At 34.2% G+C, this 16,501-nt stretch overlaps 2 protein-coding genes across 4 annotated transcripts; one reads left to right on the top strand and one right to left on the bottom strand.

Moving 5' to 3' along the window:
- Positions 1-613: 613 nt before the first annotated feature.
- LOC103846020 lies at positions 614-3,273 on the bottom strand. The gene is made up of 4 exons (XM_009122948.3): positions 2,790-3,273; positions 2,185-2,310; positions 1,642-1,934; positions 614-1,542 (listed from the first exon to the last, which is right to left on the bottom strand). The coding sequence occupies exons 2-4, from the start codon at positions 2,306-2,308 to the stop codon at positions 829-831; spliced, it is 1,131 nt and encodes a 376-aa protein (XP_009121196.2). The 5' UTR covers positions 2,309-2,310; positions 2,790-3,273; the 3' UTR covers positions 614-828.
- A 10,285-nt stretch (positions 3,274-13,558) lies between these two features.
- LOC103846021 (transcription factor ABORTED MICROSPORES) lies at positions 13,559-16,499 on the top strand. Of its 3 annotated transcripts, none has more exons than XM_033275603.1 (10): positions 13,559-13,713; positions 13,802-13,851; positions 14,076-14,189; positions 14,293-14,460; positions 14,537-14,609; positions 14,685-14,753; positions 14,841-15,443; positions 15,518-15,772; positions 15,851-16,027; positions 16,114-16,499. In XM_033275603.1, the coding sequence occupies exons 3-10, from the start codon at positions 14,089-14,091 to the stop codon at positions 16,369-16,371; spliced, it is 1,704 nt and encodes a 567-aa protein (XP_033131494.1). In that variant the 5' UTR covers positions 13,559-13,713; positions 13,802-13,851; positions 14,076-14,088; the 3' UTR covers positions 16,372-16,499. The 3 variants fall into 3 exon arrangements, with proteins under 3 accessions (XP_033131494.1, XP_033131495.1, XP_009121197.2); XM_033275604.1 differs by having other exon boundaries at positions 13,594-13,717; XM_009122949.3 differs by lacking the exon at positions 13,559-13,713 and having other exon boundaries at positions 13,733-13,851.
- Positions 16,500-16,501: the final 2 nt, after the last annotated feature.

Genomic DNA, 16,501 nt, shown 5'->3' with positions numbered 1-16,501 from the left:
GAAACTATTTTTAAAAATTTAGTATTTTTTGTTTTAAACATTAGTTCCAAAACCTCACAACTTAACTCTAAACCATACGTTTTGATTAGTTAACTCTATGAATATAAATATTTATATATATTCTCTTTAATAAAACGTCGTTTGATCATTTTTCTGGATTCTTTTTGTGAAATAAATTAAAAAAAAATTATCTTAGAGGTTTCTCTAGTTTCTTTTATAATAAAATGATTTATTTAGTTTTAATCTTACAAAAAAATTGGGTTCAAAGTAATATTTGTGTTCTAGTAAGAGAGATTAAAACTTTTACAAACCCAAAATTGAATCAATAACTATGGTCAACGAGACTCCAATCCAAGACTACTGTAATAAACAATTCAAGAATAAGCATAAAGAAAAGTTAGAGACTCCAATTCCAGTATGAATCTGTAGTTGATGATTAAAAAAAGAAAAAAAGCCTTGATCAGATTGTCCAAAAACAGAGCAAAAACAGAGTATATATTTATTCAGAGCAAAAACAGAGTATATTCATTCCAAAACTCAGTTAAAAAAATTAATGTATTAACTTTTTCATTTCAACCTCTAAATATTAGCAATCTATTAAACAATAAGTATGAAGATACAAAATATTCAGAAACCTATTATAATAAGAACGAGGTAATTTATTGTCACAGGTACAAAAGAATTAAACAAGAAAATAATACCCTCTGTGAATAGTAATCAACTCACTAGGAACTGTAATATCGTTCACATTTAATGACTGTTAAAAGAACAATATCAAACTTAAACGTTATACTTTTGGAGTATTGAGTTTAATTACTCTTATTAACATCAAAGAAGCTCATCAAGAAACGACCTCCCTTTAAATTTCTCAACCTTAAAACCCATCTCTTCCATCCTCGACCGCTCTGTCTCAAGCTCAGCCAGCTCCGCCTTCATCTCCTCCACCCTCAACCTCGCTTCCCTTGCTTCCTCCTCTATCTTGGCTAAGTCTGCTTCCTGAATCTCCAGTTCTTGTTTCTTAGACCTCAGTGATTCTTCTTGTCTCTCTTTCTCCGCGTCTGCGTTCTCTTGAAACCGAGCAAACTCCTCAAGAACAGAACGTAGCCAACCAACATCGATGTTCACAGACTCCAAGTCCTTAATAACCGCAAGCATCTCTTTCACTTTAAGTTCGGTCAACTGCGCGACCGGAGTTGATCCAAGTTCTTGCATCAGCGAGCATAGGCACTCTAGGTATCTGGACCTCATCGATGCTGATTCTAGCCTGCAGTTTTCAGCTATGTCTCCGTGTTTGTCGATGATTGACTGTAGGATTGTGGAGACACCAGAGCTCACACGGTATTTTCCAACCGAAACACATGTGTCCGACATTACTGATTGAAGGTCGAGCTCTACACCTTCCTCATCATCATCATCATCATTGACGTAAGACCTTGGAGGGCTTACAGCATTGAATTCACTAATCTCACTGGCTGTTTCATTCTTGCCGTTGTGCTCATACCCTCCTCGAGGTCTTGGTGATACAGTTTTGTAACGATCAGCCTAAACAACAACATTAAAACAAAACAGAAGAAGATGTCAACATGCCCCTCTCTTACTTGTAAGATTGTCTCCTATTAAAAAAAACATGTCAAGAAATACCATGTTGTTTGGGGATAGAGGAACCGTCTTCAAGGGCTTCTCTGGCCTATGGTTGAAAGAATCATGCTGACCGTTGAGGTCAACAGAGATTTCATCAGCCGGTGAAGAGGGGAAAGATTTGTTACTTTCGGGAACCGTTGTCTTCTTCACAGCTATTGGTGAAGGTCTTGATTGATGAACTCTTGGCGAATTGGCAGTACCGTTCTGATGCTGCCTTGTGTTAAGAGGTGACGGTGGGTGTGATTCTGTCTTTTTCTTACCAAAACTCCCTGGGAGGCTAAGAACCTTTGAGGCTGTAATAAAACATTCAAGAATAAGAATAAAGAAAGGATAGAGTCTTGATTATAAAAACAGAGCAAAAACACAGTTTATTCATTTCAAAAACTCTAGAACAAGTTCTTGATACTGACAAATATTATCATATTCACTCAGATGAAACATGATGTGGTTTGATCGACTGCCAAAACACATTTATAGATTAACAGATCAGTCATACTGCAGATTCTATCCCCAAGAACAGAGAAAGTTAAAAGAAAAAGATACCTTGCTTCTTTGAATTCTTCTTTCCATTGCCTTGAGCAATCTTCTCTACACAATCAGAAGCACATTCATGGAAGGGGTTTTTAGAATATTTGCAATCCGGGTGAGTTCTCCGGTTGGTATCCATATCTTAAATCAATGTATAAACTCAAATCAGATTCCAAAAAAATAATAAAACAAGAAAAACCCAGAAGAAGAAGGCTTATCAGGAACCAAACTCAAAGACCAGACGCATAAACTTAGTTTTTTATAGTTTAAACAGAGTCGCTTCAGGGTAAGTGAAAAGGTCAAGACGTTAAGACATCAAATTCAATATTAAAATGGTTGAAAACCAAACAACAACTCCATTGAATCCCCCTGTTTAAACCAACCATTCATGATTTATCTCTTCAAAAACAAAAACAAAAAGAGAAGGAGGACCAAACAAGTGGTAGAAATGAAAAAAGAGACTTTCCCACCAATACACACATTAAAGAAACTTTGAAACTATTGTATCAGACGATCCCCACAACAATAACTGCTTAAGACAGAAGTCCAGCAAAAGCAGGCCCTACCACAACAATCTCTTTGAAAATAAAAGCCTCAATTTTTTCTTGAGAGAAAGATACCTGTAAAATGGGAATGATGGTGGTGAAGAAAGGTCTTGAAGCAGAGGAGAAGGAAGCGAAATAGAATTTTTTGTTTAACGATGTAAAGTTTACAACTATATAGGAAGAGCCAGAGGTGATGTTTTCATTTGACCGAAACCTATTAAATATACGAAGAAGATCGTTGAAGATTCGAAGAGGATTGACTATTCATTAAATTGCGCAGGAGAATGAAGATACACGTTGCGATCAATGAGAGGGGCTTCCAGAAGTTGACAACAACGAAGCAAATAGGAAGAAAATGGGAACAAAGAAAGCCTCTTTCAGTTCATACCTACTAATTAACCAGATTTCATACTTTATTGGTCACGCTCACGTGTGAGCCTAGTAGCTTCTAATTTTTTTATTTCTTGTATAAGATAAAAATCTATTACTATTATTAATATTTTTTCGGGCATTCAGTCTTTACAAAATTTAACTGCCAACATTTGTCATTCTTATAAACGTGGGAATTTATATTATTAGGATATTTTTTATTCCATTCTACGGCCTTTGATCCAGCTGCATTTTAAAGTTAAAGAAGTTTTATTTAGTGATACACCAGTGTTTTTTATTTGTAATGTGTATGCTTTTTTAATAGTTACTAGATTCGGATCCACACTATTAAAACTATACATTATTTTTATAAAAACTTAATACCTTAAAGTTAATTTTTTTAGATAATATATAGTTGTCGATCTAAAAATCGAAGATATGTTTAAAGTTTCACTCTTATATAAATATATTACATAGTTACTAAATTTAACATGTTTTGAGAACATATTCTATATTATTTATTTTAATTAAAAAGATTACAAATTTAATATAACAAACTAGATGAATATATAATATATAAAAACATCAAATTATTGATTTTTCCTTATAAATAATGATACATTAATAATGATCTATAATACTTTAAAAAAAAATAAAATTAATATATTAAAAAAATTTTGATTTTTTTAATAAGAATTAGAATCTTTCTTCAACAAATTTGTTAGAATATATATAGACAAGGTTCCACAAATCGGTATAGGCTGCGAAGAGGCGGCAAATAAATCCCTTCTAACAGAAACAATTTTCTAAAAATAGGATTTATAAGATTCAAATCGCTTTAAACCATTTTAAATCAGCTTAAACGGGTTTAAATCGGTGTAAACAATTTAAATTATAGTATAAATCTGTTAAATTAAATAATAATGTTACTAAAAATTCACAAAGTTTTTGTAATTCTTTTTATTTTGTATTTCTAATTTGATAATTCATCAAGATAATTTTATAGTTAAAACCAAAAACTAAATATCTTAATAAATGTAAAATGTATATAAAATTAATCAATAATTCGTTAACATCTAGTCTCCGCCTAGGCTCTGAATAATCTGCCTAGGTGCTAATCCTCTACAGAGCGTCTAGTTACCGCCTACCAATTTCTTAAAACTTTTATATAGATATTTAAAATAAAAAGATATTATAATATATTATCATTAAAATTATTGAAACTATTTTATATTATTTACTAAAATAAATAAATGCATTTAGTGAACATATTGCGTAATTTATGTTGGGATATTATGAAACGTACATTTAATTCTTTCTAAAAGATGGTCGAACTTGAAAAATCACATATGAATGTTTTAGTAAGATAGATTTTATTTTCCTAAATTTTAATAAACCAATATTTTATATGTTATAAAGTTATATCTACCAAAAATTTAACCTGAAAATACTACAAGAAATAATTAATAGAATTAAAAAAATCAGAAGCAACAACCTAGCAAAAGGATACAATTTGTTTTTTTTTGTTTAAAGCAAAAACAACAAAATCATAATTCTAGTAAACAATTATCAATAAAAACAAAAATCATAATTCCTAACTTTTAGGAATTAATATAATTTATTTACAAAATCATTTTACAACCATTTCTAAAAAAATATTGGCTGCTAACATGACTGCTAACATAACCAATTGTTAGCCAGCAAAATAGGACTTCGAACTCTCGAACAGAGACTACCACAAAATTGAAGAAGAAGATAGACCAAAAGCTTACCACCACAACATCATTGAAAAGCTAAATTGAGAAGAAAACTAAGGCATAAGATACAAAACTACCACTGACTTACCACACAAAATGAATTCAGTGGTGAAATAATCCACATTTAAACATCATGCCCGAATAATTAGGACTTACAAATAAAAGTCGAGCCTAGTCTCGCAAAGATCGGAAAATCGAATATGTACTAAATAAGCTGAGGCATTCTTGTATGCCAATCTTTGACTCCACCATAAGGGAATAAGCCAAGCCAAGTACTGGTCCAAAAATAGACTCTAATATACACAAAATGGGAAACAAGGAATAACCATGTAGAGAGACATAAATCGAATAAGTACTAAATAAGCTGAGCCATTTTCGCATGACTATCTTCGACTCCACCATAAGGGGATAAATCGAGCTAAATCTTGCTCTCCCCGAAAGAAAATAATATATACAATAGAACAAAATTGGGCATAACCATGTAAAGTTTCAGAAGTCGAGTGGTACTAAATAAGCTAATCTGCTTTCGTACGCTTCTCTGACCCTAGGGAATAAGCCACAAATCTTATTCCCCACAGACACAAGCATAACAACATCATACACGAGTAAGGGAAAACCAGGACCCGATCTCATGCAAGAAAAATAGTCGAGCTGACATAGCAAGCTAGCAACAAAAGGATAAACCCAGCTTCGTGCTCCTGGCTACAACAACCCCATAAAGAAAATCATTTCAAGAATCATCAATTCAAAAACTAAAAGGCACAATTACTTGGAACAAATCCTTCAAAGGCGAGTGATAACATGTTTTTTTATAAATAGCTAGCATTCCAGAAGGAAATAAGCGATAAAATAAAGATAAAATGGTACAAACTCATTTGGGATCACCTTCACGATCATGCACCTCCAAAAATCCTCCATGACCAAATCAACCACATCCATCTCATCAAGAGAAGTTATGCTGGCATCCGACACCGCCTCAATCTCGTGTATCTTCTCTTCAGAAGTCGAGATAGCCTCCTTCATGTAGTTTTAAGGCAAGCAACGATGCCAGAAATCTGATTCTCAGCCATCACCGCCCTCTAAATGGTATCTCTCCTCAAGTTAAGCCCCTTACCTTGCTTAAGCATCTTTCGTACATCGTCGTCATCTATGAAACCACCCTCTCTCTTTCCACAACACCAGTTGATATATCATGGTTCTTATGGGTTTGAACATGATATAAATCATGTTTTAGATTCTTTATTATATATTTTGATTTGTTTTTGGAGTCTTTGTAGGTTCGGGTACGCTTTAGAAAAGTTTGGAGATTCTGGAGAACTTTGAAGTTTGGAGAGAATTGATGCTGAAAATACCAAGCCGGAGTCGAACATTGGACCTAGTGTCGATCAACACCCACCAATGATGTCGGCTGACACCCATCACTTACAAAGAAATTGACGTGTTTTAACGAAGTTTCAAGAACTGCAGTTTTCCCAAACGTTTCCCTTATTTAAAAAGAGGTCAGATTCGTCTTTTAACCTATATTAACTATTCTAAAGAAATTATTTAGGCTAAACTTTATTTTACTTTAGAGAGCATTGGATAGACAAGTCAAAAAAAAATTAGAGAGAAGATTTTGAACTCATTTACCTACTCTTTTGATCTTTAACGCAATTTATTCAGATTATGATTTATATTTCATCGATCATGTTAGATTCAGGGTTCTTCAAAGGAATGATGAATTGTTAGATTGAATTTGTAGGATTATCGTATATTCTTCATTTGGATTGTTCTTAATGCTAGATTTGGATTCACAACCTGAAATCAAGATCTTAGGATAATTGGTAGATGCAAAAGCATTACTGATTGATTGAACTAATCTTAGATGTAGTTCAATCAATCAGACTGAATTAGATTTGGTTTAGCGATTTAGTGAACGTATCAAATCTGATCTTAATGTTTGTCTTAACTGATTGGAATCACAAAAGATTTGGAATTCTAGAATCTAGACATAGATTATCTCTGCAACGAAAATTGATTATATTAGATTATAGCGCTTTGAGTTCTAGAACTGTTCTTCATAAACCTTTAGCAATTGTTTGATCTGCAATTCCGATTTACCTGTGAGTTATCCTGAGTCTAGCGCACTTCTCCTTCGATTACAACATCTTTATTTACCATTCTATTGCATTGAAACTACTGCTGTCTAGCTTAATTCGAAAATCAGAAGTCTATTGTGTGATCTGAGTCTATGTGAATATGATCCCCAAGTACTACAATGCACCTCTAAAATTGTACAGTTGCTCATTAGGGTTAATATAATCATATAAAATTTGGCATAGTTGTTGGGGACTCTTGATTCACCATTAGATCAGGTGTCGAATATAGACAAGTTTTTTTTTGTTTATTAATAGTTCTATATCTCTTTTCTTGTGGATTTCAGGTGTATGCATCTAGCTAACAGAAGCAATAAGGGAAATCAGCTTTTGAATCTTTCGAATCAGGAGTTTTATGAGTTAGAACATACCAACCGGAAGAGAGTGTCGACCGACACTCACTTGGTGATGATCGACACCATTCGTGCAAACGCAGAGATGGTTAATCGGATTATTCTGGTGGCTGATGATCAAGTAGTCCTAAAGGATCCAGAGGGTCAAGCGTGTAACAGAGCTGGCCAGAAGGTTGGTGAGCAGGGAAATTGATCCCTGGTCAGTTCTATGTTAACAGATTTGCGATTTGAGATTCTCCATTCCAAAGGAATGACTTTAAATTTAAACGTGTGTACTACACTCTTGTGGGATAGCACCCTTTTCATGGTCTTCCTCATGATCATCTTATGGACTATCTTGAGAGTTTTGAGGATCTAGTGACAAGCATAAAGATAAAGGGACTCTATGAAGACTACCTCTTCTGCACGTTTTTTTCATACTCTCTTGTTAGGGATGAAGCTTATTGGCTCAAGCAGTTGCAGCCAGGATCTTTGACTACCTCGAATGACACCAAGAATGCAATCCTGAACAACTTTTTGATGATGCAAGTTTTGAGAAGCTGAGAAATAAAATATCCATGTTTTCTCAGGGTCCTACTGAAGCATTTAAGGTTTTTGGATAAGATTCAGAGCATACTAGAGAGACTGTCAACACCATAGTTTCTGTGAGGTTCAACTGTTGGGAATTTTCGTCAGAGGTGTAGATTGGAGGTATGAGATGGCTTTGGATAAGTGAAGGAAACTTTGGATGAAAATCATATTTCTGAAGTGAAAACTAAGTTGGATTATGATCACCAATCTTCTTGTGAATAAGAATCAAGTTCAGTTTGCTGCAAAGGTTGAGTCATTTGAACCAACTCAAGAATTTGAAGAAAAGGATGTTAAATATGTCAATGGAGCTGGTTTCCAAGGTTACAATCAGATATCTTAGTTTCAGAAGCTTTTCCAAAGCAGCAACAAATTCACGAGGAACTATGGTTTTTCTTCTTATTAGGCTCCTCCTGCAGCAACTCAAGGTAGTAATTTGAGTCTATGCAGGATAAGATCTTGTAAGGACGGAAAAAACAGGATGAGAGAGTTCAATAAGAAGATGGATTCCATGTTGAAAAGGAACTTTGAAGCTCTTAAAACTCATGTCAAGAAGCTGGATATTCAGGTTGCACAGACTGTTGAGTTTGTGAGGGAATTTTCCCTGTAAAGTCAGACACCAACCCAAGACACTTTTTCAATGCCATCGTTACTAGGAATGGAGAACAAGGTGTTGATACATGTGAATTTGTGGGGTTAGAAGAATAAAACGAAGCTGATTTTGGTGACCGGAGTATAGTATCGATCGACACCCAGCCCTGGTGTCAATCGATACCCCCAAGATTCATGAGCTTTCAAGTTTTGATGGACAAAAATCGACTCCAATTTTCCAAGTCGACACTTCAAGAGCCGACCAAAATGAAATTTGTGGTTAGTTTACTTATTCTAGTAGGATTTTTTTTTCTGATTTGGCAGCTTAAAAAATTGGTTTTTGGTTCGGTTAGTTTCGGCAACTGCTTACATTGATTTTCTTTTTTCTTTCAAAAAAATATAAAATAATCAAACCATACTAAAAACTGAAACTGAACTAACCGATTTTGCCAAAATTGACCAAATTTAACAAGATTAAACCAAATATAACTAAAATCAAAATTTTGATTAAGTTAATAGAATTTTTGAAAACCAAACTAACTGATTAACGAACCAAACCAAATTTTATTTCGGATTAATTCAATAAGATTTATGTCGAACAAAAATAACCAAAACCAAACTATCCAAAAGAATAACCTGAATTAATAGTCTATGAACTAACCAAACAAGCATACCTAACTACTATCAACCAAGAACGCCAAGCAAAGAGGAAATAAACTCACATGCGCCACAAATTTATCCCAGTCTCTATCGGCCTGCTCTTGGACAAGACCCAACAGAGATGACATCTAGCTCAATGGGCGCCACAGAAGATGAAACAGATCGCTCAATTCGCCACCTTGCTTTTTTCATTGGATCGTCATCACCTTTGATCTACCCGTCGACAGCAGACCTCTTATCCAAAGCTCCACTTACAAAATGCCCCAATGAATAACGCTTGAAGGCACAATGGGAGCACCAGCAGAAGTCAGAGTAACAACAAGATGCAAGGAAAAACCTTCCTTGGTCAATAAAACGGCTGAGAATCAGTGTTCCCCATCCCAAGGGCGTCCCATACTGAACAGCTCCGACCGCCTTCTCTGGGTAATCTTCAATGATAGGGGAAGAACCCCATCAGGACCAGACTCAGCCGAATCCAGACGACTCTCTCCTTGACCCAACTACGATGACGATCCCTTCACAAGGTCGGTCTAATTTCAGATATACCTCCTAAACTTCCCCCCCCCATTCTTTTCGACGACCTTCTCTCTTCTTGGTTATCCGTAAGATTGTGGAAAATCATGATTGATCTTCTTGTTTATGCTTGAACGGAATTTAAATTGCTATATCCAAAAATTGATACCAAACTCGATCAGCACCAAAAAAACCGAATGAGTATCCAAACATATAAATATATATTTACTTATTAGTTGTTATCATACTTACAATATTATTAAAACCTTAAATGAAAATTAAAAATTAAATATAGTAGTTATTTTGGGTATAAATTGATTAAAAATTGATGATTTTGTCGCAAAATACCCAAATCAAATTGTATATATGGTTACTTGCAGTTAAAAAGAATACCAATTTGAACCTATGGTTACTTGCAGTTAAAAAGAATACCAATTTGAACCATATCTAATGAGTATTTTTTTTTGTTATTTTGGTCATTTTTATTTATTTTGGGTAAGTTCGTGTAATTTGGATTTAAATATACAAACCGAATTGGAAAGTTTGGTTATTTTAGTTAAAAGTATCTTAACCTGAACCAGATATAACATGTATCTAGAAATTTGTACTTTTTTCATGAGAAACGTACCCACCTGAATCCAAGAGGAGCCGACTCAAATCCAACCCATATGTTCTATTACACGAACACGATATTTTCAAAATTTTAAATAACTTATATCCAAAAAATTGACATGTACTTAAGTGGATACCCGATAACCCAAGCCAAAATCTCAACATCACTGCATAATAATTGTTAAAAATCATATGTATTTATTTGTCAACCAAAATATCTTTTAATTTGAATATCCAATACCACAAATCGTTTTAAATATTCTTAAAGTTATATATGAAACTTTATTTTATATCAAGCAAAAGAAATTTATAATCGAAATGCAGAATTTTTTTAGTCTTAAGAATATCATTTCTGATACTTTACATACTTTGTAGTTCTAAAAATTATAAGTTTTCTTATTATGTACTTAATCTTTATACAAATAATTTTATTTTTATTGGGCAGCTGACTTTATGTTATTTGTTCTAATTTAAGTGGATTAATTAAACGGGTTTGTGAAAAGTTTTTTTTTTAACGGTGGATATATATTATGCTATTACAAACTTGGAGAAATATTACAAACATAATTAGTCAATCTTATTTTCTTTTCTTTAGATCTTTAGGATTTTGTTCAGAAAAAAAATCAAAGAGAAAAAAATCTGATACTTATGTGACTGTGTCTATGTACTTTCGTTTTTTTTCTCGGTGTAAGCATCCCATAATTATCCCATAATAAATTATCACTTTCGTGTAATGGTTAAAAACGGTTAATAGTGGTTCGAGCACTAATAAAAGTCTGTATATGCAAATATGCTTTAATTCAGTCGTGGGATTAGGGCTGGGCAAATAAACCGAATCCGAAAACCCGAACCGAATCCGATCCGATAAAAATGAATCCGAACCGATCCGAATCCGAAGTAAATACCGAATGGGTCTTGTTTTGTGGTATTTCGGGTTATGGGTATTATCCGAACCGAACCCGAATCTAAATGGATATCCGATAGAACCCGAAACATTCAAAACCTCGAAAAGATCTTGTACCAAACATGATCTCAATTCCTAATATGTATCCAAAATACACTAAGAAATATTGAACATCTAAAATACTTATCTATTACATGAAGGTTGGTGGTTCTATTACATGAAGGTTGATTGTTAAAGATGGCCGTTGAATCTTGAAGTATTTGAATTTAGATTTTGTTTTCGTTAAACAATGTTTCTCATTTCATGAGAACTTGGTTTTTGTTTTATGATTTTATTTATTTGGTTTTCTTTTTATGAGTAAATATGTTTACTTTTCGTTTGATTTTGAATGATCACGATTGATGTTCCTTATTTTTGAATCGATTTTACTTAAGTTTTGGTTACAAAATAGGTACAAATCAGGTATTTTAAAACTGAAGAACCGATTTTACTCATGTTTTGGTTATAAAATAGGTAAAAATCAGGTACTTTTAAACCAAAAAACCGATTGGGACCCGAACCCGAAAGTATATTGGGTTGTACCGGTTCTTTGAAGATTTACTAACCCCGACCCGAACCCGGTAGAACCCGAACCGGTCCCGAACCGAACTTTTATATAATCCGAATGGGACTGATTTTGATAAACCCGAAAACCCGAAACCCGATTGGGACCCCGAATGCCCAGGCCTACGTGGGATTGTGAGGTGGGGACCAAAATCTGATTTGACCATTTTACCTTTAAGGGTAAAATTTAGTTTGAAAAAACAGTGGTAAAATAAGTAAGGATATGCCAAGTAATAGTAGAGACAAATATTAGCAATGATCATATTTTAATAATATTGATATGTTATGAAACTAATGAGCTTCCCTTTAAACCCAAAACAAATATTCCACTTCTTATTAATTTAGAATCCAGTATATGCTGTACGTTTGTCAGTAAAAGTTCCCTTAGTCCGGTAGTTTATCATCCCATTCATTGATGACGGGAGACATGCGTATAGATATATTCCAGATGGAGAAACTTACGTCGGACTATGGGAGTGGTTTTGTTACGTAATCGAAATTTCAGCTTCATAAAAGGTGGACAGTTGGGTGTATGGATATATTGATTAGGAGGACAAAGCCAGCCCCGGATTTGCCCCACTAAATAATACTAGTACTATACTAGTAGTATTAATTATTTTCATAATAGATCTACCTTATTGTCAGTTCATTTAATTGAACATGTCAACATGCAATCATTTATGTCAATTGTATCTCTCATGTCATACGAGAACATATTTACGCCGAAACTCGGAAGAATAAAAAATGGAAAAAAGTTTCTTAGCTGCATGAAATTTACTATAATATGATGGAAACCATCCAATGTATGAGAATGTGTCAACAACTACACGAAGTTTATGTTAATACATGTCACATGTATGAAGTAAATAATAATATGGTGGCACCATCACAATCGGGTTTAATTGATTTTAAACAAAGTTAATGGAATCAATCTGTAATTTACTAAACTTAATGATTTATTAAGTTTAATAAACTTAATTGATTTATTAATAAACTTAGTAATTTAATAAACTTTAACTTAATAAACTTCATAATTTATTATACATAATAAATTTATTAAACTTAATAAACTTAATAAACTTAGTAAATTTATTAAGTTTATTAAGTTTAGTAAATGATTAAGTTTATTAATAAATGATTAAGTTTAATAAATTTATTAATTTTAATAAGTTTAATAAAGTTATTAAGTTTATTAAGTAAGTTTAATAAATTATTAAGTTTATTAACAAAATCAATTAAGTTTGTTAAACATAACAAATCATTAAATTTATTAAGTTTAATAAATTACGGATTGACCCTATTAACTTAGCGTAAAACCAATTAAACCCGATTGTGATGTTGCCACCATATTATTATTTACTTCGTACATGTGACATGTATTAACATAAACTTAGTGTAATTGTTGACACGTTCTCATACATCGGATGGTTTCCACCATATTATAGTAAATTTTATATAGCTAGTAAACTTTTTTCCATAAGAAATCAGTGACAACTTAAATTATCTTTGTTTTGTTAGATTTTTTTTTCTTAAAGCATTAGAGATTTTCCTTTTAAAAGAAACTAAATATAAAAATAAAATAAACAAAGAATAAGTAGTAGTTGAGACACCGAAAGAAGAATGCATAACCTAAACGGAACAAGAGAAGCTCTCAACAAAGTTAGGTAGGGCTTTGCACGTTACCTTAGCTCATGCAATCTTCGCCTTTCATCATTTTAATTCTTTTTAATATACTAAATTTGATCTATATATCATTTATATACGTATACACATATATACCTGATCGTCATGCATGTCTTGCACTTTACCTAACAAAGCCACAATCAGTCTCTCCTAAGAGAGAAAGAAAGAAAACTATACACAGCTATTTTCACACAAATATATATATAAATCTAAGTTGTTGGTGACGTTATTTTACACAGAAAGCACAACCATGTATGTATGTAGTTAGCTTCTATTGTTTCTTTTCTTTCTTGCAGTCTCTTGTCTTCTTACTTAGCTGTTCTTGCTTTATCTTTTCAAGTTTCGGCAGTCACAAGATTTTTGAGGAATCTTTACTTCCAAGAATCTTGTGTAAGTTCTTGTTATCTTAATTCTTTTCATGATATTTGAGCTCTCTCATTAGTTTGAAATCATGTAAATGATACATTTTAATTTGTCTTTCTAATTCCTTATGTCATCTCAAATTTCTCCTTTGTTAACAACAAACCCATTAAAAAATATTGGCACTATATTGGTTAGAGTTTCAAGGGAACTTGTCCATTTTTGAAAGTTTATTTCTTCTTATTGTGGTGTAGACATTTTGAGAGAATGGAGAGTAGTATGCAGAACTTGTTGGAGAAACTGAGGCCTCTGGTAGGTGCAAGAGCTTGGGACTATTGTGTTCTTTGGAGACTAAACGAAGACCAAAGGTCTGTCTGATTTGATTCTTTCAGTACAATAAAGTTATAAAGAACTGATCTCTCTATCTTTCCTCTTTCATCACATTGTTGCTTTTGGTTTGAGAGGAGACAGGTTTGTGAAGTGGATAGGATGTTGTTGTGGTGGGACACAACTCATAGAGGAAAATGGAACTGAAGAGTTTAGCTTCGAAGGTTGTAGGGATGTTATGTTTCATCATCCTCGAACCAAATCTTGTGAAATTCTTGCGCATCTTCCTTCTTCCATCCCTCTTGATTCAGGGTATACACACTTGACACGCATAAATATACTATTTCATATGATACATCTAGAGATGGAAACATGAACTTTGTTGTAGGATATATGCGGAGACTCTTCTGACTAACCAGACCGGTTGGTTGAGTGAGAGCTCAGAACCAGGTTTCATGCAGGTATTATCCGTTTATATCATTACAATCACATGAACAAGAACTCTTAATCAATATTTTAGTATTTGTCAAATCCAGGAAACGATCTGTACTAGGGTTTTGATTCCTATACCGGGAGGATTAGTGGAGCTCTTTGCGACCAGACATGTATGTTTAATGTTTCTTAATTAATTATGTCAAGTTTTGGTTCTTAACGGTCTAAAAATGAGCTTGTTCGTGATGATGTATGTATAGGTAGCTGAAGATCAGAACGTGGTGGATTTTGTAATGGGGAACTGCAACATGTTGATGGATGAAACCGTAACGATCAACATGATGGTAGCTGATGAGGTCGAATCAAAGCCATACGGGATGTTATCTGGTGACATCCATCAAAAGGGTTCAAAGGATGAAGAAATGATGAATCTCACATCGCCCTACGACATCTCTACCGATCAAATGCGGCTCAACTTCTTGCCTCCGATGAGTGAGTACGAGGCACAACAACACTTGAAGGTGAAGAGTGATTATAATCACCAAGACTTAGGATATCTCCCGGAGAATGGTAGCAAGGAGATGATGGGCATGAACCCATTTAGCACAGAAGATGGGATGTCGGTGATGGGCGAGCCAAGCTTGCTTGTGAATGAACAGCAAATCGCTAACGATAAGGAAATGAATGAGAACGGAACCGGTTCGGATTGTAGCGACCAGATTGATGATGAAGATGATCCAAAGTACAAGAAGAAGACAGGGAAACATTCTCAAGCTAAGAACCTGTTGGCTGAGAGACGGAGGAGGAAGAAGCTAAACGATAGGCTTTACGCTCTCCGGTCTCTTGTTCCTAGGATAACCAAGGTAATATGCATCTGCGACTTTACTCTAAAGGGGTTGTTTCTTTCTCTGAAACTAGTTTCTTTGTGGCATGGAAGTTGGATAGGGCATCGATTCTTGGTGACGCGATCAACTACGTAAAGGAGTTGCAGAATGAGGCAAAGGAGCTTCAAGACGAGCTTGAAGAGAACTCAGAGACTGAGGATGGAGCTAATAGGCAGCAAGGAGGGGTGAGCCTGAACGGGACAGTTGTCACTGGGTTTCACCCAGGGCTTTCGTGCAACTCCAGTGTTCCTAACCTGAAACAAGATGTTGATCTTGAGAATGCCAATGATAAAGGACAAGAAATGGAGGTTAGAGGATAATAAGAAAGAACCTAGACTCTCACCTTCTGTATTGAAACTATTAACACCTCATTTTATTGGTATCAGCCGCAGGTGGACGTGGCTCAGTTAGATGGGAGAGAGTTTTTCGTAAAGGTGATTTGTGAATACAAACCAGGAGGCTTCACAAGGCTAATGGAGGCACTTGATTCTTTGGGGCTGGAGGTTACAAATGCTAACACCACTCGGTTCCTCAGTCTTGTCTCCAATGTCTTTAAAGTCGAGGTATGATCCACAGAATCTGCGGAATGAAGAAACAAAACAGAACATACAGAAACTAAATGGTTCTTTTTTCTCTCTCCATGTTACAGAAAACCGATAGCGAGATGGTGCCAGCTGAACACGTGAGGAACTCTTTGCTGGAAATAACCCGGAACACATCTAGAGGATGGCATGATGATCAGATGGCAACCGGTTCAATCCAAAACGAAAAGAATGAAGTTGACTATCAACACTATGATGATAACCACCATCACAGCGGTCATCACCACCTAAATGATCATCAGATGAATCACAGCGCACAACATCATCATCATCACCAACACATCAACCATTACCAGAACCAATAAGGAACATTGTTCCCATAGCTATCAGGATGGGTGTTCTTTACAGGAGAAAGAACCGTTAACATATGCATAATTACACTTTAAACATCTTTCCGTTTCAAGAAATATAATAAAAAGGAATATCAGATTCTCA

This window comes from Brassica rapa, chromosome A07 (genome assembly GCF_000309985.2).
Source record: "Brassica rapa cultivar Chiifu-401-42 chromosome A07, CAAS_Brap_v3.01, whole genome shotgun sequence".
NCBI classification, from domain to species: Eukaryota; Viridiplantae; Streptophyta; class Magnoliopsida; order Brassicales; family Brassicaceae; genus Brassica; species Brassica rapa.
This window is presented reverse-complemented; position numbering and strand designations above follow the sequence as displayed.

Bases quoted from the DNA above. Each gene is read 5' to 3' on its own strand.
- LOC103846020 (XM_009122948.3), bottom strand. From the start codon at position 2,308: ATGGATACCAACCGGAGAACTCACCCGGATTGCAAATATTCTAAAAAC. The intron at 1,935-2,184 runs GTATCTTTTTCT...GTTTTATTACAG, and splicing joins GAAGAATTCAAAGAAGCAAG to CCTCAAAGGTTCTTAGCCTC. The intron at 1,543-1,641 runs GTATTTCTTGAC...GTTGTTGTTTAG, and splicing joins CTCTATCCCCAAACAACATG to GCTGATCGTTACAAAACTGT.
- LOC103846021 (XM_033275603.1), top strand. From the start codon at position 14,089: ATGGAGAGTAGTATGCAGAACTTGTTGGAGAAACTGAGGCCTCTGGTA. The intron at 14,461-14,536 runs GTATACACACTT...ACTTTGTTGTAG, and splicing joins TCCATCCCTCTTGATTCAGG to GATATATGCGGAGACTCTTC. The intron at 14,754-14,840 runs GTATGTTTAATG...ATGTATGTATAG, and splicing joins AGCTCTTTGCGACCAGACAT to GTAGCTGAAGATCAGAACGT.